This window comes from Macrobrachium nipponense, chromosome 31 (assembly GCF_015104395.2).
Source record: "Macrobrachium nipponense isolate FS-2020 chromosome 31, ASM1510439v2, whole genome shotgun sequence".
NCBI lineage: Eukaryota > Metazoa > Arthropoda > Malacostraca > Decapoda > Palaemonidae > Macrobrachium > Macrobrachium nipponense.
The window spans coordinates 18450895-18477657 of record NC_061093.1 but is presented as its reverse complement, the minus strand read 5'-3'; the positions used below and the strand labels follow the sequence as shown (position 1 = coordinate 18477657).

The window sequence follows — 26763 nt, the reverse complement described above, 5'->3', positions numbered from 1 at the left end:
GGGAGTGTGACCGTAAGTACCACAATGTGGTCTTCTATTGGCGTGTGCCTAATCAACCAACAGCGGAGGGCGCACGGGACCGCGTGTCCCATCAGCAGTAAGGGCGCGCGTCTCCCTCCTCCTCCTGTACCTCGTCATGTCGAGAGGAAAAAATGCAAGAGTTTTATATGAAAATGTGCGCAATTTCATGTAGAATACAAAAAAGAAATATTTAAAAGTTGTAGCTTTTCTCATTTTCGAAATAATTGCATATAAATCACGATAAATAGGAAAAAAACTACGTTCGGTCAACATAGTCAAAAACGCAATTGTAAGCAAAAACTCTTACAGTCTAGTAATATTCAGTCATTTATCTTAATTTTGAAACAAATTTGAAGTCTCTAGCACATTATTTAGATTTATGGTGAATTTTTGAAAAAACTTTTTCCTTCTGTCTGCGCGCCGATTCTCCGCCGCAAATCTCCAAAATGTGTACGTTGCATTCTCCTAATATTTGCTCCCTTTCATATTAGGCGTTTCATAGTTTTATATATGAAAATGTGTACAATTTCATGTAGAATAAAAAAAAAATATTCGAAGTTTGTAGCTTTTCTCATTTTTTAAATAATTGCATATAAATCACGATAAATAGAAAAAACTATGTTCGGTCAATTTTGACTCAAGCGATATGGTCGAAAAACGCAATTGTAAGCGAAAACTCTTAGTCTAGTAATATTCAGTCATTTACTTTCATTTTGAAACAAAATATTCAGTCATTTACTTTCATTTTGAAACAAATTTGAAGTCTCTAGCACAATATTTAGATTTATGGTAAATTTTTAAAAAAACTTTTTCCTTCTGTCCGCGCGCCGATTCTCCGCTGCAAATCTCCGAAATGCGTACGTCGCATTCTCCTAATATTTGCTCCCTTTCATATTAGGCGTTTCATAGAGTTCTATATATGAGAAATGTGCGCAATTTTATGTAGAATACAACAAAAAAATATTTGAAGGTTGAAGCTTTTCTCATTTTTGAAATAATTGCATATAAATCACAATTAATAAAAAAAAAACCACGTTCAGTCAACTTTGACTCAACCAAAATGGTCGAAAAACGCAATTGTAAGCAAAAACTTTTACAGTCTAGTAATATTCAGTCATTTATCTTCATTTTGAAACCAATTCGAAGTCTCTGGAACAATATTTAGATTTTTGGTGAATTTTTGAAAAAAAAAATTTTCCTTCCGTCCGCGCACCGATTCTCCGCTGCAAATCTCCGAAATGCGTACGTTGCATTCTCCTAATATTTGCTCCCTTTCATATTAGGCGTTTCGAAGAGTTTTATATATGAAAATGTGCGCAATTTTATGTACAATACAACAAAAAATATTTGAAGGTTGTAGCTTTTCTCATGTTCAAAAAATATTTGCATATAAAAAAATATATATAAAAATTTTGACACTCGGTCAACTTTAACTCATCCGAAATGGTTGAAAACTGCAATTGTAAGCTAAAACTCTTACAGTATAGTAATATTCCATCATTTGTCTTCATTTTGAAACAATTTGGAAGTCTCTAGAACAATATTTAGATTTATGGTGAATTTTTGAAAAAAACATTTTTTTATGTCCGCGCGTTACGAATTCATGCATCATTTTGTGATAATATTTTCTCTGTGTTGCTTTCATAGTTTTACAATGTGTTATATACCAAAATGATCAAAATTTAGTGTACAATACAACGAAAAAAAATTAACTCGTTAGCTTTAACTGTTTTGCTCACAGCGCGATTTGAATAATATTATATATGAAATTTTGTTTTTGCGCTATCATATATCGCATTATTTATATATGATAATGATATTTTTTTCATTTCTGATGGTTGCATACTAAACTTTAGTCTATGACAAAAAAAGGAGCCAAAAATGAACTCTTAATCTTGAAAACTAAGCGCACTGTGATTTTTTGAAAAAAATATTTTTTCCGCTTCCGCACTCACTCCCAGACCCCCCCCCTACCCCTTCGGCGTAAGAGGGTTAATGTAATCACATCAAAATAAAGTAATCAGTGCATACTGTAAACTTGTAAAGTGTATTTTTGTCTTGAAAAATCCATTCCCCAAGGAATTATTCCTTGAAGAGGCTTTTAGTATGAAGATAAGCCTATAAGATATGCGTTTTATTATGAATATATGACAATAATATATAAGGTAAAAATGGTTTTATTACGTTTACGCTTCGTCGCCGATCGCAAACAAAAGTACGATAATCTACGATAATAATCGTTTGTATGACTGCAGTGTTCAGAGAAGTTGATTACGTTATAACAAAACAATAATGAAGTTCGAATTGAAAATTAATGTTTTCCTAAATGTTATTACTACTGTAATAACGATACTACTATTAACATTTCTAAAAGGTTAAAAATGACAAAGGCCCCTGTGAAGTGTAACTCAATTTTACATTTCTGCTGGCCACTCAACTACAAGTTGATGTCAATGATGTGGAATTATTCCATGAATAGGCTATATATTATGAAGATATGCCAATAATATATAAGGTGAGAATGGTTTTATTACCTTTATTGTCAGTTAATATCATAATGTGAATCTGTTAATGCATTTGCTGGTTATTGGAACCAGACGAGGCTTAGCCTACCACGGACAAGCCTGTGATGCTGCGATTCATACCAGCGATATAGACTGAGAAGTGGTCCAAGGAAAAACCTGTGATTAACTGAATCTGTGACTGTGATTGCTGATCCGCGACTAAGCGAGGCCCCACTGTATTGATCAGAAATTATTTCCAGGTTTACGACGCAAGTTCCAGGATTATGACGTTTATGATGCTGATCTGACGGAAGAAATACAACTCCAAAGTGCAAAATAATCAATATTTGAAGGTTTTTTTGATGAAAAATGCAATAAATATGCAGCTTTTATAGTTTTTAATACACCCAAATCATAAAAAGTAAGGTTTTCTTAGGATTGACGATTTTCCAGCTTACGACGTGTCTCAAAAACGGAACCCCTGTCGTAAGCCAGGAACTGCCTGCTAAAAAGTCTGTTTTATCTAAGAAATGCTATAAACCTTACACAGTTTTCACATCCTTATTTATTACTGTATTTGATGAGGACTAAACTTTACTGTTAGTATCACCTTTCTTATTTTTCATAAAACAATTTTACTATAAAATTTGGAAGTTCCCAAGTCAGTTGGGCCATGATGGGACAACAAATTTCAAGGTGCCAATAAAGCCACTGGAGCTGCACCTTATGCACACAAGGATAACAATTGTTCTCTGCTCTGCCAAAATCAATGACTGTAGTGTTGTAAATTTATTTTTCAAAATAAACTTTCAAGTTCATTTAACAGTAAAAGTATTTCTATCTGTCCAACTATGCATAAAGAACAGGGAATGAAATAAGGAGGGGGTGACAGAAATGTGTATGCAATGCACTGCATACAGAAAAAATGCCTAACATTTTTAAGGGTCTGACAAAGACATACATGTTGATCTCAAAAATAAAGAAATTGTAGAGGAAGATATTGAAGAATTAGTGGGATGTCTTAAGGGAGAACTAACAATGTTTCAATACAGCTGAAAGCCCAATAGAACAATAAGTGAATAGCACTGCTATCCAATAATAAATTACAATAGTTTCCTATAATATACTGTATATCTCTTTGTAATGTTTTTTTATATATATTTGGAATAAACTATCATATGATATTTGCAAAACCATTTTCAGGTTTATTGTTAATACCTGCACATACGTAGACTGGGTACATAGAGCGAGTCATGTCAGCAGTCATAAGTCGAGGGACCACTGTCGTTTTGTACAAATTGAAAACCTGAAAATTTACATAGACAATGGAATGAAATTCAAAGAGATTTTATCTGAACATTCATTATGGCAAAACTGTATTTAAAAGAAGAAAACTGCTGAGCTCCCAAAGGTGCAGAGGGTATGAACAAGTGATGAGAATGGTTGACTGTAAGTTATCTGGCACTGTCTGTGATGTGGACAGGAGCAGTTGCTCAAAACATTGGATAAGGATGTAGCAAGACACAGGAGAATTAGAAGTCCAAAATAATGAAGAAGATGCACTGATGAAGCTGAATTCTTGGAACACATGGAAACAGGTGTAAATTGTACAATGCAGAAGAGAGTGGAGAGAACTTATTACACATCTGGACATACAGATAAGACCTAAATACACATAAGATGATGAAGCATTTCAAGACCTCTGTTGATATTAAATATTCCCTTCACATTTTTTAAAGTCCAGTAATATAGTAAACTACTCAATCTAACCTATACCATTAGGATCTAATAATCACTTTACAATAAAAAAAACAGCTTGATTTACCTTAAATGTACAAAGTATAGGATGGAGTTCCTTTATTCTATGACGAACTCTATTGAAGGTCCGGACTAGGTAATCTACATTAAAAGTACGTCCATGTGCATTCAATTCATTATTTTCCTGAAGAATATTTTCAATTATTTCCTTTGGATTGTTTAAAAAATCTGTCTTTGACTTTTTCTTTATCTGCAATAAAAGCAATGCATTGTTAGTGTACAGACCTAGACTGAACAGAAAAGAAGTTCAACAGTGCAAAACCAAATATTTTTTTTTATATGCACTTCAAAGTATATAAGTACGTACCAAATACAATTTTTCATAAATGAAAAAAATTACAATTAAGGAAAAAAAAAAAAAAAAAAAAAAAAAAAAAAAAAAAAAAAACTTCAGTATCATAGCCTTTGCAATTTAAAAAGAAAATTACTTCCAAATAATATGGTTTAAAATGACAATTTTTTAAAGTAAATTGTATGCTTCAAAATCACAATTTTTTGTATGCTTAAAGTAATTTGTATGCTTTAAAATCAAAATTTTTTTGAATGCATTAAAATCACAATTTTTAAAAGTAATTGTATTTTTCCTAACTATACAAACCTGAGGTTCTTGTCATAAAGAATTATTTTCAGCGTAGGCTGGAATTACAGCGTTAAACTCTTGAACACGGTGGTTAGGCAGTAACTACTGTCTGGTAGGCGGGTAGGCCCGCCTGCCTGGATGTAAACACCCCACTTTGCCTTTCGGCCCAGGTTCAGATTGAGGAGTGGCACGAGGTGGGCATGAATGTAAAGGATCTCAGGTTTGTATATTTAGGAAATATACAATTTACTTTCAAAAATTGTGATTTGTGCCTGCATGATATACAAACTCTCGGTCATTTACATAAGGAAGACTCACTGATAGGTGGGAGGAATGTGAGTGAGCCTCTAGACCTGACTAGAGTTCTGCACACCTGGGCTATTCCTCCTGGTCGTAAGAGCGAGTCTGACAACTTGATCAGAGTACAGGAGCTGCATGATCAAGTCAGACTTTTGGGTCTTCCTGAAATGAGTGAGGAATCATAACTCATCCGAAAAAGGGCTGGGAAGAATATTTAGAGTCGGAGGCATTAATGCAAAGTTCTGGGAAGGGTTGCATTATTGCCAGTCTCCTTCCTCCCCTTGCTAGAGGAAGGAGTGGGATTGCTTCTACAATTCTGACAAGAAAAATAGAAAGAAAGCTCGATGTGTAAGCTTACCACATCAATCGCCCAACCAGCTAGTGTAAGTTCGAGTCCTATCCCCAAACTGAAGGAAGAGAAGTAGAAGGACAGGGAGGGGAAGATGGAGAGGCCAGTCACTCTCTCATCCTTCTTACCTCTACAACCGCACACCTTCTTACCTCTACAACCGCACACCATAGGCAAGATGCAACTTGTCCTCTTAAAGGAGCTGGGTAAGCAAACACAACCTGGAAGCGTCCACCACCAGTCCATGGAAAAGAGGCTCCAAAGACCTGAGGGCAGACCCGAAGGAAGAAAGATATAAATATGGTCGCAATGAGACCTCATCTATCTTCCAGTCTTACATATTCTTTGGAGTAATGAAATGTACCCATCCACTGGACTATCCAATTGCAGAGAAGTCTCTCACAATCTCGTAAGACTTGGAAAAAGATGTATCATTGGACACTTCTGCATTGGCAGTCCGCAGTGGATAAAGGCATCGACACTCAATGAAGGGTGTTGATCCTTCATGGGTACAGCAACACACCAATAGGACAAAGTAATGACTGACCAGGATAAACCAATACAAAGTCCACAGCGCAGATCATGAAGGACTCGGACTTGTCAACAGATGCCAACTGATTGAGCTGTTACGTATCAGAGACATAGTCACAACATGTCACCTGCCTTTTGAAGGGTTATGCTGAAAACAACCACACGGATCATCTATCTTGTTCGCCAATGATGTTGAGAGACAAGATAATGATTCTCGCGAGGCATGTGCACATCAGACGATAGTCAATTGCCTTCTAGAGACTGAGGTCCTTGTGATGCCAAGACAGAAGTTTCTCATCAGTAGCTGAATCTCAACCAAGGAGAGACAATGCTATATTACTAGTGAATGACTAAGGTGAATGTGGACCTGCGTCTTTACAGTTAAATCAAGAGAAGTAAATTCTCAAGATTCTGATTATAGAAAAAGTCCCGTTGATGACACCAACCAGTGAAGACGGCTTTAATCCCTGTTGTTTTACAGAGGACTGAAAAAATTTATCTGCTATTTCACTGCTGCTCGGCAAGAAAGTCGGAATTTGCAATGAAAGCGGAAAGCCTTTAAGTAATGAAAACAGGGATTGTACTGCCTGAAGAACTGCTCCTTGTGGGTTGGATCAGGGAAGAAGTTTCTATTTACATTGGAAGCAGAGCTAGCCAGGCGGGGAACAGGTGAAGTCTTTCGTTATTCATTTACAATTTGGGGTGAACAAAAAATAATTGAACAGCTTACGAATTAAGAAATGTATATCAGAAGGCAAAACTCAAATTGTCTGAAAAAAAAATCATTCTCCATCATCGCAGCGGCCGATGGGGCAGGTGCGATGGAACAGAAGACTAGGCTACAGACTTCTGTTATACAGTGGACTATAAAGATAGATGATAACGAATCTAATGAGATATACCTCTGTCTGAAAATTCTCGCAACACTAAATGTGGTGCAGGAGAGATGGGCATTATGCGAGAATTCTGATCCAACCAAAGATCTAAGTCTGTGATTGCCGGGCAGAGAGCTTCGAAATGGTAGTTAATCCTTGATAGAGGAGAAACAACACCAAACTGAAAAGAATCTGGGAGAGCGAGCAGTATTGAGACAGAGCCCTATACCACTTGCTCAACTTGTCATACTGAGTTGCCTGGTAGTGCATTCCTTGAAGGAATGCGTTTGGCTAGAACCATCAACCACAAAAAAGATACACTGGAGCATCTACATTTTAACCGAGATGGGAGGGAAGAAAATCCTCTTGTTCAGTGATAATGCAAATGCTGTGGTGTTGTTGGGAAACAAAACCACTAGTTTTCTCAAAATTAAAACTGGTAACTCTTGGGAGACCCGAAAAGCTGTCCTGAGTTTCAGGTTAATTATGAGAAGGTACTATTCGTCTCGGTCACATAACAGAAGAATTAATTTACAGATATGTGCCTACTACTCGAACGATGCAACTGATAACAGAAGCATGTCATGAGAGAAATACGAGTATATTTGTGGGTTCCTGTAAATTGCCCTCCAGCCTAATTCTTCTTCATTCGAGGGACAAGAATATGGACTGGACTTCATTATCTAATGAAGAGAGCGAAGGTGAAGTTTTCCCAAAGGAAAACTTGTATGGTGATAACAGGATACCGAAGAAGACTAGTTCAAGCCAAACTGGTTGTTCCCAAAACAGTAGCACTGGAGAGGCATTCAAACCTCTCAGTGCTATCCATCCCAAACAGATTGACATATGTTCAGTAAGATCCTAAGATTGAATCAAAAACATAGTCTCTCGGGTTCGAACTCTGAGTAGATTCCATAGAAGTCCTCTTATTTCCTTGTTCATTCTGGTATAACCAGGAAGTAGAGGGAAAAAAGAGAGGAGGACTGACTGTTCTTGACCATTCTTCCCTGAACTTGTGATGTTCTCACTCTGTTAAACGAAGCATTCATTTCCTACAACTGTTTAGCTCGCGTGAACGCGAGCAAAAGTTGACTGGAGTTAAATGCAGTTAAAGCTGGTGAGAACTTGCCATGTCTTGCTACAAATCTATCTTCTCCATGATCGAACCTCATGAAGAGGACTATACAGAGGACTTCCTCCTATCTCCTTCAGATGCCTTGTCCCGTGGGACAGCGACATTGATCTTGGCACCTGAAGAATACTGGTGGGGCTGAGCCACCAATGCAGCTCCGGTCCCTTCTCTCGTCCTGCACCACTATCGTGATGGAGAGAAGACTATCTATCACTGACTGTGAGCGTAAGACCCCCCTTGGGGGTTGTACACTCGGAGAGAACTTTAGATGGGTATACCCGACAGCCCTGGTTCCATGAGCAGTGCCCTAGGAACCAGACACAACAAACCTGGGTTCGAACTCCTGGGGCTCCCGAGACTATATTTTGTGGATAGCATCCAGGTTCCTGCTTCAGAAGGAGCAGGTGGCTGAATAGAGCCAATTACTTCCCCTTCATGGAGAGGATGCAGACCTTTACAAGTCTCGAAGCAAGATTTCTTAAGGGGCGGAGAATACCTTCCTCTTCTTAGGACGTGGAACCCTTTGAAGAAGGAGGTTAGGAGGCATCGGATGACAAAGATGAAAGACGATGACCCCTTGAAAGCTCACTGAAAAACGGGAGGGGAGGGTGCTATGTCATGGCAAGGAACCCCACCAATCAAGAGCAGAGAGTTTGTTTGCTAGAGCTGAGCACTCAGATCGGCAGAGCTATCTGGTCGAGCCGAGTGAGCTGAGCAGATCACCACTACATAATTATGAGTGGTAATCGTCAACGAAGAACTATCACTGCCATACAAGAGGGATTCTGTGTCTGCTGTAGTACGTGTTCGAACCGTAAGGTCCAATACACGAGGACGGTACTTGACCATTCACCTAGAAGGCGTTGCATGCAGTTCCAAGCTCTGCATAACTCCAAACCAGACTGAGGAGTGAAATCATCTGTACTGGTAATAATGAGCACTCGGCGAGTGTTAGAATTCGTAAGAATTCCCTTCCTCTGCGAGAAAAACCTGACTCTTGTATGACAATAATTGGGTGAGCCTTGTCTCGCCCTGGTACTCGGCAATATGATGAAGATGAGCACTCAGAGAGCGCCAACGAAACAAAGGGATCCAGGCGCTCGGCGAGACTCCTGATTATTGTAATAATCATCAGGAATGCTTGTTGCTCGAGTGTTTGGAAATCTCAGAAAACCAAATAACGCTGCGAACACCAGAAATTCCAAGGAATTTAATGGCTTAGCAAGACTCCCAATTTTTGTAATAACAATGTCTGTCTTGCCAGTGTTTGGAAATTATAGAAAAACCATAACACTCTGAGAATGCCAGAAATTCCAAGGAATTCGAGCATTCAGCAAGATTCTCGAATATTGCAGCAACAATTATCAGGAATTTTCGTCTCATCCAAGTGTTTGCAGATCACAGAAGACAGAAACACTCAAGAGAGTTCTAGAAATTCCAAAGAATTTTAAGCACTCGATGAGACCCCTGAATTTCATCAAAAGATCATCGGGGTGGGGCCCCTCATCGACTCTCGTAGAAATCGAGGAGGAACGGGCATAAAAACCAGTCCTAAATGCGAGCATTTAAGACTGCAATGAGAGTACAATTCAATAGAATATACAATCGAGGCTCCCAAACCGCAAGAACCCACAGGGGACTGCGAATTGAAATCCGTCCAAAGGACAGAAAAAGCCATGGAGACATAGTCTCCAGTTTTGACACAAGATCCTTCCTCAACAACATGGACAAACGTCTGGTAGGACACTAAGGGCCCTCCAAGAATATAGTCCCAAACGCTGAAAAATACGGAGAGCACTCTGCAGGATCCCTCCTATTCACCTCTCCCCTCCCGGTATAGCCATAGGAAGTAGAGGAAATAGGTGAGGAAGACTGGACACTCTCGCTCATCTTGCTAGTGGAACTAGCAGGAGAAGCGAGTCACACGCAGCCATCAACCCGCGGAGATGACGGCAATGTGAGTCTAAGAAAGCGTTATTGTCTAGAGAAAACGCTTTCCAAAGGAGGGTTACGAAACTCTTGTATGGCAGGAGAAATGTTTGCCGCCACCGAGACCGGTCAGTCACGTGAACGACTGTCGTTTTGGTCGGCTGAGCATACACCTGACTGGAGAGAGCCGATACCATCTTCTGACGCACCCAAGTCCTCGTCGAGGCCAAAACCTCTCAAAAGGACTGAATGGGGGAGCCCCTAACAGTGTCTGCATGCAGGGTCTCCAGCAGGACCATCACATCAACCCTGGGAACTGAGCAATCACCCCGAGAGCAATCACTGGCAAGGTGTGAGTCACCTGAGTGACTCATTCCTTTTTTCCACTTCGTGCCAGAGTTGTGACAGTGAGCGGACTTGGCTTCACTGACTCTGGATGCACACGAATCCGAAGATTTACATGCACTTGGGGACTCGTGAACGAGCGCCCAACATGGAACTAGTCTTAGGGGCATAACCTCTAGGACTAGCAGCAGAAGTGCGAATTGAAGTTTGTCCTATGGCTCCCGACACGCTAGGCCCTAGGGACAGCGTGACGGTTCCTATTCCCGAAGGAACGGGAGAACCAGTGGAAGACCCAACTGCCTCCTCAGTTTGATGAGGCAGACCCTTAGAGGTCCCGTGACGAGACTTCTTAGGGGGGGGAGACTACCTTCTCTTTTGGCAGGGAGCCTTTGAGGTCGAAGGAGTGAAGGCTGGAAAAACATGATGATTCTGAAGATGATGATGCGACACTCGACAAGTTCTTTTTTTCTTCGACTTCTCCAAATTCTGCAAGACTTCTTTAACAGGATGAGGTATATTTACCAGCAGGAATAGAGTTAACAATCATAGGGCAGTGGCGAAGGTTTTGTTCAGTGACGAAACTCCAGGATAGCAGTGGTAAATGAATATGATTCCAATCAGGGGAACTGTACACACATTCGAGGACCAAAATTACAGCATACTACTTGTCACAGGTACAATTCCTAGGTTAGGATAACCAACACGAAGAGATATCCAATCACCACTGTTAGCCTGTAAAAGAAAGAAAATATGATATAAAATAATAAGGATACTCCTCTCGCATCCAAGGGCACCGCCCTCCGAAATGAGAGGAAACCCTCTAAACACCAACACACCACACGCCCTCTCTTCTATCTTTGTCCGATAACTAGCGAATGGACGAAGGAGAAGAGGAATTACCAGAAGAAACAAAGGACAAACCTCTGAAGTTCCCTTCGCCAATTTCCAAAGTGTAAGCGTAAATTTAGGAGGAATACATGTCTTGTCCTAACATTAAAGGGCAAAAATATGTACTAAGAAAGATGTTGGTATATCCTTGCTGCCGACCCTTAGCCCTTAAACGCCGAAGGGGTATATTAAAAATCGTCTTCCGTGTGCCGAGGCGGTCTCGGAGTGAGCGCGGAAGCGGAAATAATATTTTTTTCAAAAATTCACAGCGTGCTTAGTTTTCAAGATTAAGAGTTCATTTTTGGCGCCTTTTTTTGTCATTGCCTGAAGTTTAGTATGCAACCATCAGAAATGAAAAAAATTATCATTATCATATATAAATAATGCGATATATGATAGCGCGAAAACAAAATTTCATATATAATTGTATTCAAATCGAGCTATGCGCAAAACAGTTAAAGATAAAGAGTTAATTCTTTTTCGTTGTAATTTACACTAAATTGTGATCATTTTGGTATATAACACATTGTAAAATGATAAAAGCAACACAGAGAAAATATTATCACAAAATAATGCATGAATTTGTAACGTGCAGACGTAAACAAATATTTTTTCAAAAATTCACCATAAATCTAAATATTGTCCTAGAGACTTCCAATTTCTTTCAAAATGAAGACAAATGATTGAATATTACTATACTAAAAGTATTAGCTTACAATTGCAGTTTTCAACCATATCTGACGGTTTAAAGTTGACCGAATGTCGAATTTTTTTATATATTTTTTCATATGCAATTATTTTAGAAATTAGAAAAGCTACAACCTTCAAATATTTTTTGTTTTATTCTAGATGAAATTGCACACATTTTCATATATAAAACTCTATAAAATGCCTAATATGAAACGGGGCAAATATTCTGAGAATGCGACCTACGCATTTCGGAGATTTGTGGCGGAGAATCCGCGCTCGGAGGGAAGGAAAGTTTTTTTTTAAAATTCACCATAAATCGAAATATTGTGCTAGAGACTTCCAATTTGTTGCAAAATAAAGGTAAATGATTGAATATTACTAAAATATAAGAGTTTTAGCTTACAATTGCGTTTTTTGACCATTTCGGTAGAGTCAAAGTTGAACGAGGTTGAAAATTTGTCATCATTTTTTATATGAAAATATTTCAAAACTGATAAAAGCTACAACCATGAGTTATTTTTAGTTGTATTGTGCATGAAATTGCACACATTTCCATATATAAAACTTTATGTAACGGCTAATTTTAAAATGGTGCAAACATTACCACAATCACATGTATGATTTTTTTCGGAAGAGTTACCGCGCGGATGTAAGGAAAAAGTTTTTTCATAAATTCACCATAAATTGAAATATTGTGCTAGAAACTTCCAATTAGTTGCAAAATTAAGGTAAATGATTGAATATTACTAAAATATAAGAGTTTTAGCTTACAATTGCATTTTTCGACCATTTCGGTAGAGTCAAAGTTGACCGAAGGTTGAAATTTTGGCACTTATCGTTATCTATATGAAAATATCTCAAAACTGATAAAAGCTAAAATCATGAGTATTTTTTTGTTGTATTCTACATAAAAATGCGCACATTTTCATATAATACTCCATGTAATGGCTAATTTAAAATGGTACAAAAATTATGTCAAAGTGACGAAATAATTTCAGAGATGTGTCACTGATACTTTTTAGTGCGGCAAGAAAGAAATTCGCGCTTGCGCGCCTGCGTAACGATTGTAAACAAAACAACACCTTGATCCGTGAACTCCCAGCATCCTTCAAGGCGCGTGATTCAAGAGTTTTTGGCTGGTAGGCCTATAAGTATTTTTCCGCGAATTTTAAAAAAAACTTTTGTATGTCGACGTAAAATACGTCCAGTCGGCACCCGAGAGACAAAAAATGTTGACGTAAAATACGTCCACTCGGCGTTTAAGGGTTAACACAGAGTAGAAAGGCAGCTATCAAGGCTACCACAAAAAGTGGGTTTGCATATTAATTACTATAGTCAATTAAACCTTAAACGCTGAGCCACTATTTACCAAAGTGTCTCTCGTATGCCAGCGGCGTTCGGGAGTTAGTGCTGAAGCGGAAAAGTTTTTTTTAAAAAAAGCACAGCTCGCTTAGTTTTTAAGATTAAGAGTTCATTTTTTGCTACTTTTTTTGTCATTGCCTGAAGTTTAGTATGCAATCATCAGATATAAAAAATGATATTGTTAAGATACAATAAAGTTTTGTACATGAAAACTTACCCAGCAGATATATACTTAGCTGATTGGCACCCTTGGTGGAGGGCAAGAGACAGCTAAACATAATGATAATACTTAAACTAAATACATTAGAAAAACAGGGAAAAAACAACATATGTTCTTGGATATATTAATCCAAGGTTCCTACCTGATTGGGCTGAAGACTTCATGACTACTGTCTAAGTCTGTCTGCCTCAAGAGTCCCAGCGAGGTATGGACCTATGGCTGAATAACTCTTTGGATCATGTCATGGGGGGTTAGCCCGCTTACGCGACAGAGCCTACTCTGGATCGTACCAATGGGGGCTGACCCACTTACATGGTAGAGCCTTTACCTTTGTCATATCAATGGGGACTAGCCCTCTTACATGACAGAGTTAAGGTTTCTATAACTAAACACAAGGAGCACTGAAGCCAATCCCGATCACCTGACCATGTTAGTACTGTTATAACCTATGAATTGCAAGAGGGTCCCCTATTCCCTCTGACAATCAACCAATAAAAACAACCACCAATAAAGAAAAATTTTAACACTAAACTAAGTTAAGAAGGATTAGCCTCAGCTCCTTCTCCCAGCACTGAATCTGCAGAAACATACGCTCCCAGAGCAAAGCACTTTTCGTAAGAAATTTTTACGTCTCTTAGATAATTGGAGGCGAACACAGAGTTACATCTCCAAAACGTTGACTCTATCAGAGCCTGAAGAGACCAGGTTTTGTGAAAGGCCATTGACGTAGCTATGGCTCTCACTTCATGTGCTCTTACTCTGAGAATCTTGAGGTGCTCTTCATCGCAAGTAAGGTGAGCTTCCTTTATTAAATCCTTTATGAAGAACGTTAGGGCATTCTTTGAAATAGATCTTTTAGGATCTTTTACAAGCACCAAAGACTTTCTTCTGTACCTCCTAATAACACTTTTTTCCTCAGGTAGAACTTGAGTGCCCTGACTGGACACAAAGTCCTCTCTAGTTCTCTTCTGTTAGTGAAGAAAGTCCTTTACCTCAAAGCTTCTAGGCCATGGTTTTGAGGGATTTTTGTTTTTCGCTAGAAAAAGTGGTTTAAAGGTGCAAACCGCTGAATCCTTCCTAAAACCAACTTTACCTTCCAAGGCTTGCAACTCGCTAATTCTCTTAGCTGTTGCTAATGCGAACAGAAATAAGGACTTTCTAGTTAAGTCTCTAAATGAAGCTGTGTGAGAAGGTACGAATTTTTCTGACATTAGGAACTTAAGGACCACATCCAAGTTCCAGCTAGGTTTCTTGATTTTCTGGTCTTTCATGGAGATCTTTATTGTTCGTAAGATCTAGACCTCTATGTCGAAAGACTGAGGCCAGCATACTCCTGTAACCTTTTACTGTAGATACTGCCAGGTTACAATTCTTTCTCAAATAGAGAAGAAAATCAGCAATTTCAGTTACAGAGGTACTGGAAGAGGATATTTTCTTACTCTTACACCATCTTCTAAACAACTCCCACTTCGACTGATACACCTTAGAGGTGGAAACTCTTCTGGCTCTTGCAATAGCCTTTGCAACTTCGCGCGAAAAACCCCTTGCTCTGACAAGTCCTTCGACAGTCTGAAGGCGGTCAGACTTAGAGCGGGGAGGTTCTTGTGAAATCTGTCGAAGTGGGGCTGTTTGAGAAGATCGTTCCTTAGTGGAAGCGATCTTGGAAAATCTACTATCCACTCCAGTACCTCTGTGAACCAGTCGAGAGCTGGCCAGAAGGGAGCTATTAGGGTCATTTTTGTTCCCTCTGAGCAAGCGAACTTCCTCAATACTTCCCCTACTATCTTGAAAGGAGGGAAGGTGAATGCGTCTAAACCTGCCCAATCTAGCAGAAAGCTGTCTACGGCTATCGCTTGCGGATCCGAGATCGGGGAGCAATAATTTTCCAGTCTGTAGTTCTTGTTGGTCGCGAACAGGTCTATACTGGGTCTTCCCCACAGATGCCAAAGTTGTTGGCAAACCTGAGGATTGAGTGTCCATTCCGTGGGTAGGACTTGGTCTTTCCTGCTCAACAGATCCGCCCGGACATTTCTCTCTCCCTGCACAAACCTTGTGAGAAGAGAGATTTCCATTTCCTGAGCCCAAATCAGCAGATCCTTTGCTGACTCGTACAGGGAGAAGGAATGCTTCCCCCCCTGTTGTATTGGCTGTTGTATTGTCCGAGTGGATTTGAATCACCAGACCTGAGACCTGTTCCTCGAAATGAACTAGAGCCAGATGAATGGCTGTTAGTTCTTTCTTGTTTATGTGCCAGGACACTTGTTCTCCTTCCCAAGTGCCTGACACTTCTTCCGAACCTAAGGTCGCTCCCCACCCTGAATCTGAGGCGTCTGCAAATAACGCTAGGCGAGGGTTCTTTAAGTGAAGGGAGATCCCCTTGCTTAGTTTTTGTGGATCTAACCACCAGAGGAGATTCTCCTTGATTCCCTTCGAGATCGGAAAGGTTTCTCCCAGTTCTTGAGACTTCCAATCCCATCTCTCCTTCAGATAAAATTGAAGGGGTCTTAGGTGTAGTCTTCCTAAGGAAACGAACTGTTCCATCGAGGAGAGGGTCCCCAGTAAGCTCATCCATTCCCTCGCGGAACAATGTTCTTCCCTTAAGAAGACTGCCACCTTTTCCAAGCAGCGTTCTCTCCTTTCCTGCGAAGGATACGCTAGAAAATCCCGAGAATCCATCTGAATCCCCAGATAGACAATGCTTTGCTGGGGAATCAGCATGGATTTCTCAAGATTGACTAAAAGTCCCAAGGAATTTGTCAAATTGAGAGTTAAGAAAAGGTCCTCCAGACATTGTTTCTCCGATTGGGCTCTTATTAGCCAATCGTCTAGATATAATGAGATCCTGATCCCTTCCAGATGTAGCCAATAAGCTACATTCTTCATGATGTCCGTGAAGACTTGAGGGGCAGTCGAAAGTCCGAAGCACATCGCTGGGAACTGAAAGACTTTCCCTTGGAACATAAATCTTAGGTATTTCCGCGATGCCGGATGAATTGGCACATGGAAATACGCATCCTGAAGGTCCAGGGACACCATCCAGTCCCCTGGACGAAGAGCAGGCTGAACAGAGGAAGACGTATCCATCGAGAATTTCTTCTTCATAACAAAGAAATTCAGGGCACTGACGTCTAGCACCGGTCTCCATCCCCCCGATGCTTTTAGTACCAGGAACAACCGATTGTAAAATCCTGGAGACTGGAGATCTTGTACCAGTTCTACTGCTTCTTTGGAAATCATCTGTTCCACTGCCTGAAGAATAGCTAGTCTTCGGACCGGATCTGAGTATCTTGCACTCAACTCCCTTGGAGTTGTCGTCAAGGGCGGATTTTCCCTGAAGGGGATCAAGTATCCTTTTTTCAGGATCGAGAGGGACCACGAATCCGCTCCCTTCTGCGCCCAGACTTTTGCAAAATGGAGTAGTCTGGCGCCTACTTTTGTCTGAGGACTCTCTGCTCATCTAGATTTCCCGAAGGACCTTCTAGATGGTCTACTCCTCCGTTCTGGTCTGCGACCTCTAAGAGGGGTTCTAGAAGAGGAGGCACCTCGAAAGGGCTGCACAAAAGAGGGTCTCTCTCTTTTTTCAATAGGCACGGCAGGCCTAAACTTCTTAGCCGAGTGTGTGAGGAGATCCTGGGTTGCTTTCTCCGTAAGAGATTTTGCTTACCTCCGTTAACCCGTCTCCTGCGGGAACAGATGAGAGGACAGGGGAGCGAAAAGAAGAGAGGATCTTTGAAGAGGAGATACGGCTCTTGCTAGAAAAGAGCTAAAGACCGATCTCTTCTTTAACACTCCTGTTCCAAACAGAGAGGCAACTTCTACAGAGCCGTCCATAACTGCTCTGTCCAAGCAAGCCAGAACACTTGAAAGCTCTTCCATCGAGACGAAGTCCGTGTCTTGAGCTCTCTTGGCTAATGCTCCCAATACCCAGTCCATAAAATTAAAAACTTCTAAAGTCTTGAAGAGGCCCTTTAGAAGATGGTCCAATTCGCACATGCCCCATGTTGCCTTTGCAGAAAGCAAAGACTTCCTCCTGGATGCGTCTACCAAAGAGGCAAAATCCGCGTCTGCGGATGATGGAAGGCCCAAACCCATGGGTTCTTTGGTCTCGTACCACCTTCCAGGTTTCCCTGTTAATTTGGAAGGAGGACAGGAAAAAACTTTTACCAGCTTCCCTTCTAGAGGCTAGCCATTCTGTAAATGTCTTCAAAGCCTTCTTCATGCATAATGCCGGCCGCATCTTAACGAACGAAGAAGACTTATGGGCTTTGGTACTGGACATAAGTGATCCTGGTGATGGAGGATCAGCAGGATGAAGGGAGTCTCCAAACTCCTTGAGAAGCAGAAGTGAGAGCCTCTTGTAGTCTGAAACTGCTACATCTACGGGCTTCTCATCATCCGACACTTCTTCCAAATGTTCCACTGAAGGCGACCGTTTGGAAGTGATAGGGCTCTTCCCGGGAGAAGTACTCCTTTCCCGAGAAGGGGAGTGCTGAATCTTATAAGAAGAATGAGGCTCCTGGCAGTCAAAAACATTCTTGCGCCTACTAGGCTCTTGGTGTCTAGTCACTTGAGGTCCAAAAGACTCCTGGCGCTTGATAGGCTCTTGGCGCCCTGACTCAGGGCGCTTGAGAGGATCTCTGCGCCCTGACTCCTGACGCCTAACCGACTTCTGGCGCCCTGACTCCTGACGCCTAACCGACTCCTGGTGCCCACCCTGACTCCACTGGCGCGCCCTGAATCTGGTGCTTGAAAGGCTCTTGACGCCCCTTGCGTCTGACTGCCTCCTTGCGCCTGACTGACTCCTGGTTCCACTCCTGGTCCTGCAATCTCAAAGGATCCTGATATTTGTACTGGTTTAGGTTCTCTTCCGGCTCCTTGAACCTGAACCGATCGAGACTTCTGCTCGATTCCCGGTGTCTAGAAGGGGAGTGGCTACGCACTTCCTGACGATGAATTGAGGCGCTTCTGTTAGGCTTCAAAACCTTGTCCAAAGAAGGGCGCTTATTTCTTGGAGAAGAGCACCTACAGGGCGAAAGGACTCGCCTGTCAGGAGAAAAACTCCTGTCCAAAGAGTCTCTAGACGAAGGAGATAATCGCCTTGGAGAGTGTGAGGGCTCTCTCCTAGCCGCAGAAGGGCGCTTTGAGGAACTCTTAACAGGGAGCGAAACATCTTTCCTCCTTGTTGAATCCTTAGTGAAGGAGCCTACAAGAGAGGATAACTGCTCCTGCAGGTTGATCAGGAACTGCTTCGTGGGATCCTGAAGAGACAGCTCCTCCTGTCTCGCCTTCTTAGGATCAGAGGGCCAATTCTCAGGAAAACGCTCTGGGCTAGAATCAGCCGCGTCTCCTTTAGGCGCTTTCCAGGCTCTCTTCAAAGGGCGCGATTGAGAGGCCGAACTCCATCCTCGTTTAGGAGAGGAAGAGTCCGAGGCCGAAAAACACTCCCTTAGGATGCCTTTTCTGCGGCTATCCAAGGCAGCCTGGGACTTTACATCAGGATCTGCCGAAGGGACGCCTGACCGCTGGGGATGTTCTGCATCCTCCCTGCGGCTTTCGACATTCCTCCTCCCCTGGTCCTGGGAGTTTGGAAGCGGTCTAGGCCTAGGAGCAATGAGGAACCGGTCAGACGCCCCCTCCACTGCACTGGGGACACTGCACAAATCACTATCACTACTCTTACCTTCGTTTAACGCTCATAACTGAGCTTGAAGTTTCTTGATCGAAGCTTTTACATTTTCCCTTTCAGCGGAAGAATCCTTGGATTCAGTACCGGGAGAAGCAGCTGTGGCTAAGGGAAAATCGTTAGTAACAGGAGAGTTATTAAAGTCTTGTTCAAGAGAACAAGATCTACTTGATGACCTTACTGAAGCTTTTCTTATTCTATCTCTCTCAAGTTTCCTAACATAAGAAGATAACTCCTTCCACTCAAGCTCTGTTAAGTTCTTGCACTCAATACAGGTGTTATTAATAGAACATTCATTCTCTCTACATTTAGAGCAAACATTATGAGGGTCTACCGACGATTTCGGCAGCCTAACCTTACAATCTTCCCTATTACAAACTCTAAACATAGGTGAAGCCTTAGCGTCAGACATCGTGAAAGAGCAGTCAATATCAAAGTCGAAAAACAGTCCACAATAAGCGTATGACAAGCCAGAGAAAAAACAGAATACGTCACCAAAAAACCAATCCAAATTCTCGGCAAACGAGTAGAAATCCAAAATGGAGGAGCGGACAACAGATGATGTTGTTTGCTCCAGCGACAGAGAAAATCTGTCTTAGAAAACGGGAATGGTTCCGGATCCCGCCACCCAGCGGCGGGAATGGTGGATCACCTGACCTACCTGTCGCGTGTGCCGCGAGTTTTGAAATTCTGTCGGGACGACAGAGTCTATAGCTAAGTATATATCTGCTGGGTAAGTTTTCATGTACAAAAATCATTATTATATATAAATATTAGAATACGTATATGACAGCGCAAAAAAAAAATGTTGTATATAATTTTATAGAAATCGCGCTGTGAGCAAAACGGTTAAAGCTAATGAGTTATTTTTTTCATTGTATTGTACACTAAATTGTGATGATTTTGGTATATAACAAATTGTAAAATGATCAAAGCAACACAGAGAAAATACTATCACAAAATGATGCATGAATTCGTAATGCGCGGACGTAAAAGTTTTTTTCAAAAATTCACCATAAATCGAAATATTGTGCTAGAGACTTCCAATTTATTGCAAAATTAAGGTAATTGATTGAATATTACTAGATAGTAAGTGTTTTAGCTTACAATTGCAGTTTCCAACCATTTCAGTTGAGTTAAAGTTGACAGAAGGTCAAATTTTGTTTATTTATTGTGATTTATATTTCAAAACTGACAAAAGCTACAACCATGAGTTATTTTTTGTTGTATTGTACATGAAATTGCACACATTTTCATATATAAAACTTTATGTAACAGCTAATATAAAACGTTGCAAACATTACGACAAACTGACGATAGAATTTCTTAGATTTTCGGCAGTTACTGCGTGGACGTAAGGAAAAAGTTTTTTTCATAAATTCACCATAAAAAGAAATATTGTGCTAGAGTTTTCCAATTTGTTTCCAAATGAAGGTAAATGATTGAATATTACTAGAATGTAAGAGTTTTAGCTTACAATTGTGTTTTTCGACCATTTCAGTCGAGTCAAAGTTGACCGAAGGTTGAAATTTTGGCACTTATCGTGATTTATATGAAAATATTTCAAAACTGATTAAAGGTATAACCATGGGTTGCTTTTGGTTGTATTCTACATAAAATTGCACACTTTTTCATATATAAAACTTTATGCAACGGCTAATATAAAACGGTGCAAACATTATGACAAACTGACAAAAGAATTTCTGAGATTTTCGGCAGTTACCACGTGGACGTAAGGAAAAAGTTTTTTCAAAAATTCACCACAAATCGAAATATTGTGCTAGAGACTTCCAATTCATTGCAAAATGAAGGTAAATGATTGAATATTACTAGAATATAAGAGGTTTAGCTTACAATTGCGTTTTTTGACCATTTGGTCGAGTCAAAGTTGACCGAAGGTTGAAATTTTGGCACTTATCGTGATTTATATGAAAATATTTCAAAAGTGATAAAAGCTACAACCATGGGTTGTTTTTTGTTGTATTCTACATGAAATTGCACACATTTTCATATATAAATCTCTATTTAATGGCTAATATAAAACAGTGCAAAAATTACGACAAAGAGACGAAAGAATTTCTGAGATGTGTCGCCAATGCTTTTTACTGCGAGAAGAAAGAAATTCACTTATGCGCGCCTGGGTAACGCTTGTAAACAAAACAACAGCTTGATCCGTGAACTCCCAGCATCTCTCAAGGCGCGTGATTTCAATTTTTTTGCAAATTAGGCCTATAACTATTTTTCCTCGAATATTTAAAAAACTTTTTTGTAGTAGACATACAGTACGTTTGATTAGCACCCAACAGACAATTTTAGTCGACATATAATACATCCAATAGGCGTTTAAGGGTTAATTATTAATATCAAACAGTATATATAAATATTTATTAAAAAGAAAAAAATAAAGATCCCATCGAGAAAATATTTAATGGCTAGTCAGCAAAAGCTCACAGACACACATCTTCATCGGAAGACGTCCAAAAGCAAAGTGGTGTGTTTAAATCCAGGCAGGCGGGCCTACCAGATGGTAGTTACTGCCTAACCACCTTGTTCAAGAATTTAACGGCTATAATTCCAGCCTATGCTGAAAGTTATTCCTTATGTAACGGACCGAGCGTTTGTATTTCATGTAGGAACAAAGACAACTAAAAAAAGTAAGATACATGATGGAACAAATACAACTTAAAAAAAATAAGATGCATGATGAATTCATGTTTTGGGGACAAAATTTAATGTCACATTATATATGAGATACGATAATACTACATTTGTATACTGTATGGTACATATAGAGTAATTATGGCTGTTTTGATGATAAAAACTTTTTAGTTTCAATAAAGTATTATACAGTGGTACCTCGACATACGAAAGTCCCAGCTTACGAAAAATTCAAGTTACAAAAACAATTACAAAGATTTTTTTGGCTCTCCATACAAAAATAATTCAGGTTACGAAAGGTTGTTGCTGTAAAGTCCCGAGATTCGCCCGGACCACCAATAACAATTTTAAAACTTGCAGGCCGCCAACTGAGTAGACTCGCCACCATCCTCCCACTCTCCCATTGGTTCCTGATGCTAGTCACTGCCATAAGATCCTGCTCTCCTATTGGTCAGCATCTCTCCCATCATGCATATACGTAAAGGCGTTCTTCTTCAGCCATTGCTTCGCACCAGCGTTATCGTACGCATGCAGAATTCGTTCGTTCTATATGATTTCGTTTATTAACGTAAATTCGTTAGTGATTTCGTTGTAGTACTACTTTATCGTGTTGTGTGAGAACTTTAGTACATATACTACATAACTTAAATACGTACAGTATATACAGTCATGGGTCCCAAGAAAGTTGCTGAAGTTCACGGAAGGAAGATGATGCTTTCTATGCAGATGAAGATGGAGATCATTAAAAATTATGTAGCTGGCATGCGGTTGAATGTGATCGCTAAGGAATACGCCCGAAATCGTCGACAATAGGCACCATCCTTAAGAAGAAGGAAGCCATCAAAGCAGCTACACCTTCCAAGGGCGTCACTATTTTGTCTAACAAGAGGAGCCACGTGCACGACGAGATGGAGAGGCTACTTCTTGTCTGGATAAAAGACAAAGAAATCGCTGGCAATACGATAACCAAAACGGCAATCTCCCACAAGGCCAGCGCTATTTTCGGCGATTTGATTGCCCAGGCCAAAGACGACGGAGGAGAAGGGACATCGACGCCAACCCCAGACTTCAAGGCTTCTCATGGGTGGTTTGAATAATTTCGGAAACGGAATGGCATCCATTCGGTGGTGAGGCATGGGGAGGCGGCCAGCTCGGACATGAAAGCGGCCAAAGCCTTTATTAAGACGTTCAACGAAGGCTACAGTTCTCAGCAAGTCTTCAACTGTGATGAGATGCCTTTTTTGGAAAAAATTGCCTCGTTGGACGTACATTGCGGAGGAAGAGAAAAAGCTACCCGGGCAAAAGCCTATGAAAGACAGGCTTGCGCTCACACTTTGTTCCAATGCCAGTGGGGATTGCAAGGTGAAGGCCCTACTTGTGTATCATTCAGACTCTCCTCAAGCCTTCAAGGCCCACAAAGTGCTAAAGGAGAAGCTTCCAGTGATGTGGAGGGCTAATGCGAAAGCCTGGGTAACGAGAATTTTCACGGAGTGGGTAAATCTGTGTTTCAGCCCGACAGTGAAGAAATTCTTGGAAGAGAAGCGCCTCCCTCTGAAATGTCTGCTGTTGTTAGATAATGCCCCTGCTCACCCTTCTGGCCTCGAGGAAGATATCCTAGCGGAGTATTCTTTCATCAAGGTTCTTTATCTTCCGCACAACACCACCCCTCTCCTCCAGCCCATGGACCAGCAAGTGATATCGAACTTCAAGAAGCTGTATACGAAACATCTTTTCAAGAGATGTTTCGACATCACCGATACCACAAACCTCACCTTGCGTGAATTTTGGAAGGAGAATTTCGATATCGTCATATGCATCCGACTCATCGATCAAGCTTGGCAGGAGGTTTCGAGGCGAACCTTGAATTCCTCGTGGAGGAAACTCTGGTCTGATGCCGTATCTGCCCGAGACTTCGAGGGATTCGACGTGGGCGAAGCTGGTGCAGATTCAGACAGTTGATAATCCTGAAACTGTTTCGCAACCAGATCTTGACGAGATCATTGCACTCGGCAAGTCCATGGGGTTGGTCGTCGATGAGGACAACATCAATGACCTTCTCGAGGAGCACCAAGAGGAGCTTACGACGGATGACCTGAAGGAGTTGGAGGCTATGCAACAAAATGTCGTTCAAGAAGAGTTCTCTAGCAGCGGCAAGGAGGAGGAGGACGACCCTATGACAACGGCAGAAATTAAGGATGCTCTAGCTGCTTTTCATAAGGTGCAATCATTTGTAGAAAAGAGACACCCCGAAAAGGCTTACACAGGTCGTATGCTTGCGCAGTTCGATGATGTTTGCCCGAGTCGTTTCAGGAACATTGTGAAAAGCAGGCAGGAGCAATCTTCCTTGGATACTTATTTTTTAAAGAGGCCTTTAGTAGGAGTAAGCAAACAGGAAGATCCAAGTGATACTACAAAAAAAACAGAAAGCTGAAAGTGGTGAAGAAATTGAAATTTTGTATTAAAAAAAAATCGTAAAGAAAAAAAAAAAAAAAAAAATTTAATTTTAAGTTTTTTGTAAAGTTAAGTGTTACGGTTTTGTGCCATTTGTTAATGTGTTTCATAAAGTTTAGTCTATGTTTCCTGACATTTTTTAATGTGTTTCGTAAAGTTAAGTGTACGTACGTACAAGTTTTCTGCCGTTTGTCCTCCTCTGTCGCCACTTTCGGAGATAGCCTCACTCGAAAGGTAAGGTTCCACATTTTACTACATATGTACGTACAGTATTTCTTGTATACCATGTACACTAATACACTTTATTTACAGGTACTATGTAGTACATATTAGTAGTACATATTAAGTTAGGTATTGAATGGTCCAAATTGTTGTATTTCATTGTTTATTGGCCAATTTAGCTTTATGTATTATAAAATTTACTGGGGTGTTTTTGTAGGGCTTGGAACGAATTAGGCAATTTACATGTAAAATGCGGTTCAAGATACAAAAATCTAAGGTTACAAAGGCCGCTTCAGAACGGATTAATTTCATATCCTGAGGTACCACTGTATATCTGTAGTCCATATTTATCCTACTTAACTTGAGTTCAGTATTTGTACGATATGATTTTGATACAATGCCTTACCTATTATAGGGTGCTACCCACCAACACCACTGAGGAGCTAAATTTAGTTCCAAAATTTGAAAAAATAAAAAACACAGAACACAAGTGGCCCGAAAGATTTTGTTAATAAATGGCAGAAAAATCCAATCTCATCATCTTTCTGGATTTAGGTAAGTTGTATGCCCAATATACTAGCTTTAAAATTACTTTTTTTTTTTTACTCTTATAGGCATGTTCAGAGAAGACTGATGCAAAGATACCAAAGGTACATACACTAGCAATACAAATCACAACGCTGTAAGGGGTGACAAAGTTTTGAAACATTTTGGTAAAATAAATACTGCCTACCTCTGAAACTATGTAGGAATTTGCCAATGCTGTTGAATCAGGAGGATGATTATGCTCTCCTTTCTTTATAAAAAAGTCTTTATCTATAAACTGCCTGACAATAACTCCACAAGCCTTTTCAAATTTTGGTCGATGAGAACAAACCCAACTTCTATTCTCCATATAACTATATTTTACCTGCAATGAAGAAATTAAATGTCACACAATGGTGTACTCCAGCTTTACATAATACAATTCAAGTTCTCATTTAATCTTTTACTCCCAAAACTTCTATGAATTTCTAATAGCACTTTTTGTCTATGATAAACTAGTATTTGAAACAGCCTCTTCAAGAGAGGCATGTTAAAAGATACAGGGAATACTGACTGTTAAAGATAATTATACATTTGAGGTGAATGGCATGAAATACTGATCAAACTATTTGAACCCTGAGTTTAGGATATGCACAAAATATATGTTGTACTGTATTGTGAAATCTGCATTAACAAAAAGGATGAGAAAAAAGTCTTAATTACTGATGTTATTAGTTGCATCTGTACAGTATTTTAATAGAAAAAAAATAGGGCAAGGGGGAAAAAGTAATATATATATAGCCAAGAGCAAAGTGAACACCACTCAGAACTATGCAATACCATTTAAAGTTGGCCACATAAGGAATCCTGAAAATGGCATCCCCTGCTATGTCGTATCTGTAAAATCACAATTTTTGAAAGTAAATTGTGTTTTTCCTAACTATACAAACCTACATCCTTTACAATAGGAAATTCTTGAGGAATAGCCTGGACATGGCTGCTGAAATCTTCAAACAAGGCGGTTCAGTAGTTAACAACCAGTCCAGTCGTTGGTACTCCCTCCGACCAGACGTAAACATTCCAATTTGCTTTTGGCTCAGGTAACAGATTGAGGGGTGGCATGAGGTGGGCAATATGGTAAAGGACCTAGGTTTGTAAAGTTAGGAAAAAGACAATTTACTTTAAAAAACTGATTTGTTCCTAGATGATATACAAACCATCGGTCCTTTACAACAGGAAGACTCACTGATTGGTGGGAGGAATCTGAGTGAGCTCCAGTGAACAACCGACTGGGGTTCAGCCTGCTTGCGATTCTTTTCTTAGTCGCAAGAGCGAGGAAGAGGATCCACCTACTGGCATCTGATCGGAGTTATGATACTGCAAGATCATAGTCAGTCTTCTGGGATTTTCTCATAAGGGACAGGTATGAGTTATGGGAAAGCAAAGCAAAGAACCATATGTTTGAGACTATAAGGCAAAAACAAGTTATGGGTTTGTCTTATGTTGGGGCCCCCTTCCCTGCCTTGTAAGGAAAGGGGTGGATATTTGCTTCCATATTAACTTAAAGAAAATGGATAGGTTACTCAAAGGAGTGTCTTACTTGCATCTGTGCTCGATCCAGCATATAATGGTCTGCATTACTCTCTACACAGAGGGAAAGAGTAGGATGAAAAAGATGAA

The 26763-nt window shown here is 40.3% G+C and overlaps 1 protein-coding gene across 4 annotated transcripts in view; it reads right to left on the bottom strand.

The window, feature by feature from the left end:
• The window catches only part of LOC135206659 (uncharacterized), a 117692-nt gene that overhangs the window by 36630 nt on the left and 54299 nt on the right, over positions 1-26763 (bottom strand). For 3 of the 4 annotated variants that reach the window (XM_064238026.1, XM_064238024.1, XM_064238025.1), the window contains exons 3-4: positions 25292-25468; positions 4351-4533 (exon numbers count right to left, since the gene is read on the bottom strand). In XM_064238026.1, coding sequence (XP_064094096.1) covers positions 4351-4533; positions 25292-25468 — 360 coding nt within the window. The remainder of the gene's footprint in view (positions 1-4350; positions 4534-25291; positions 25469-26763) is intronic. The other variant, XM_064238027.1, reaches the window with a different exon arrangement.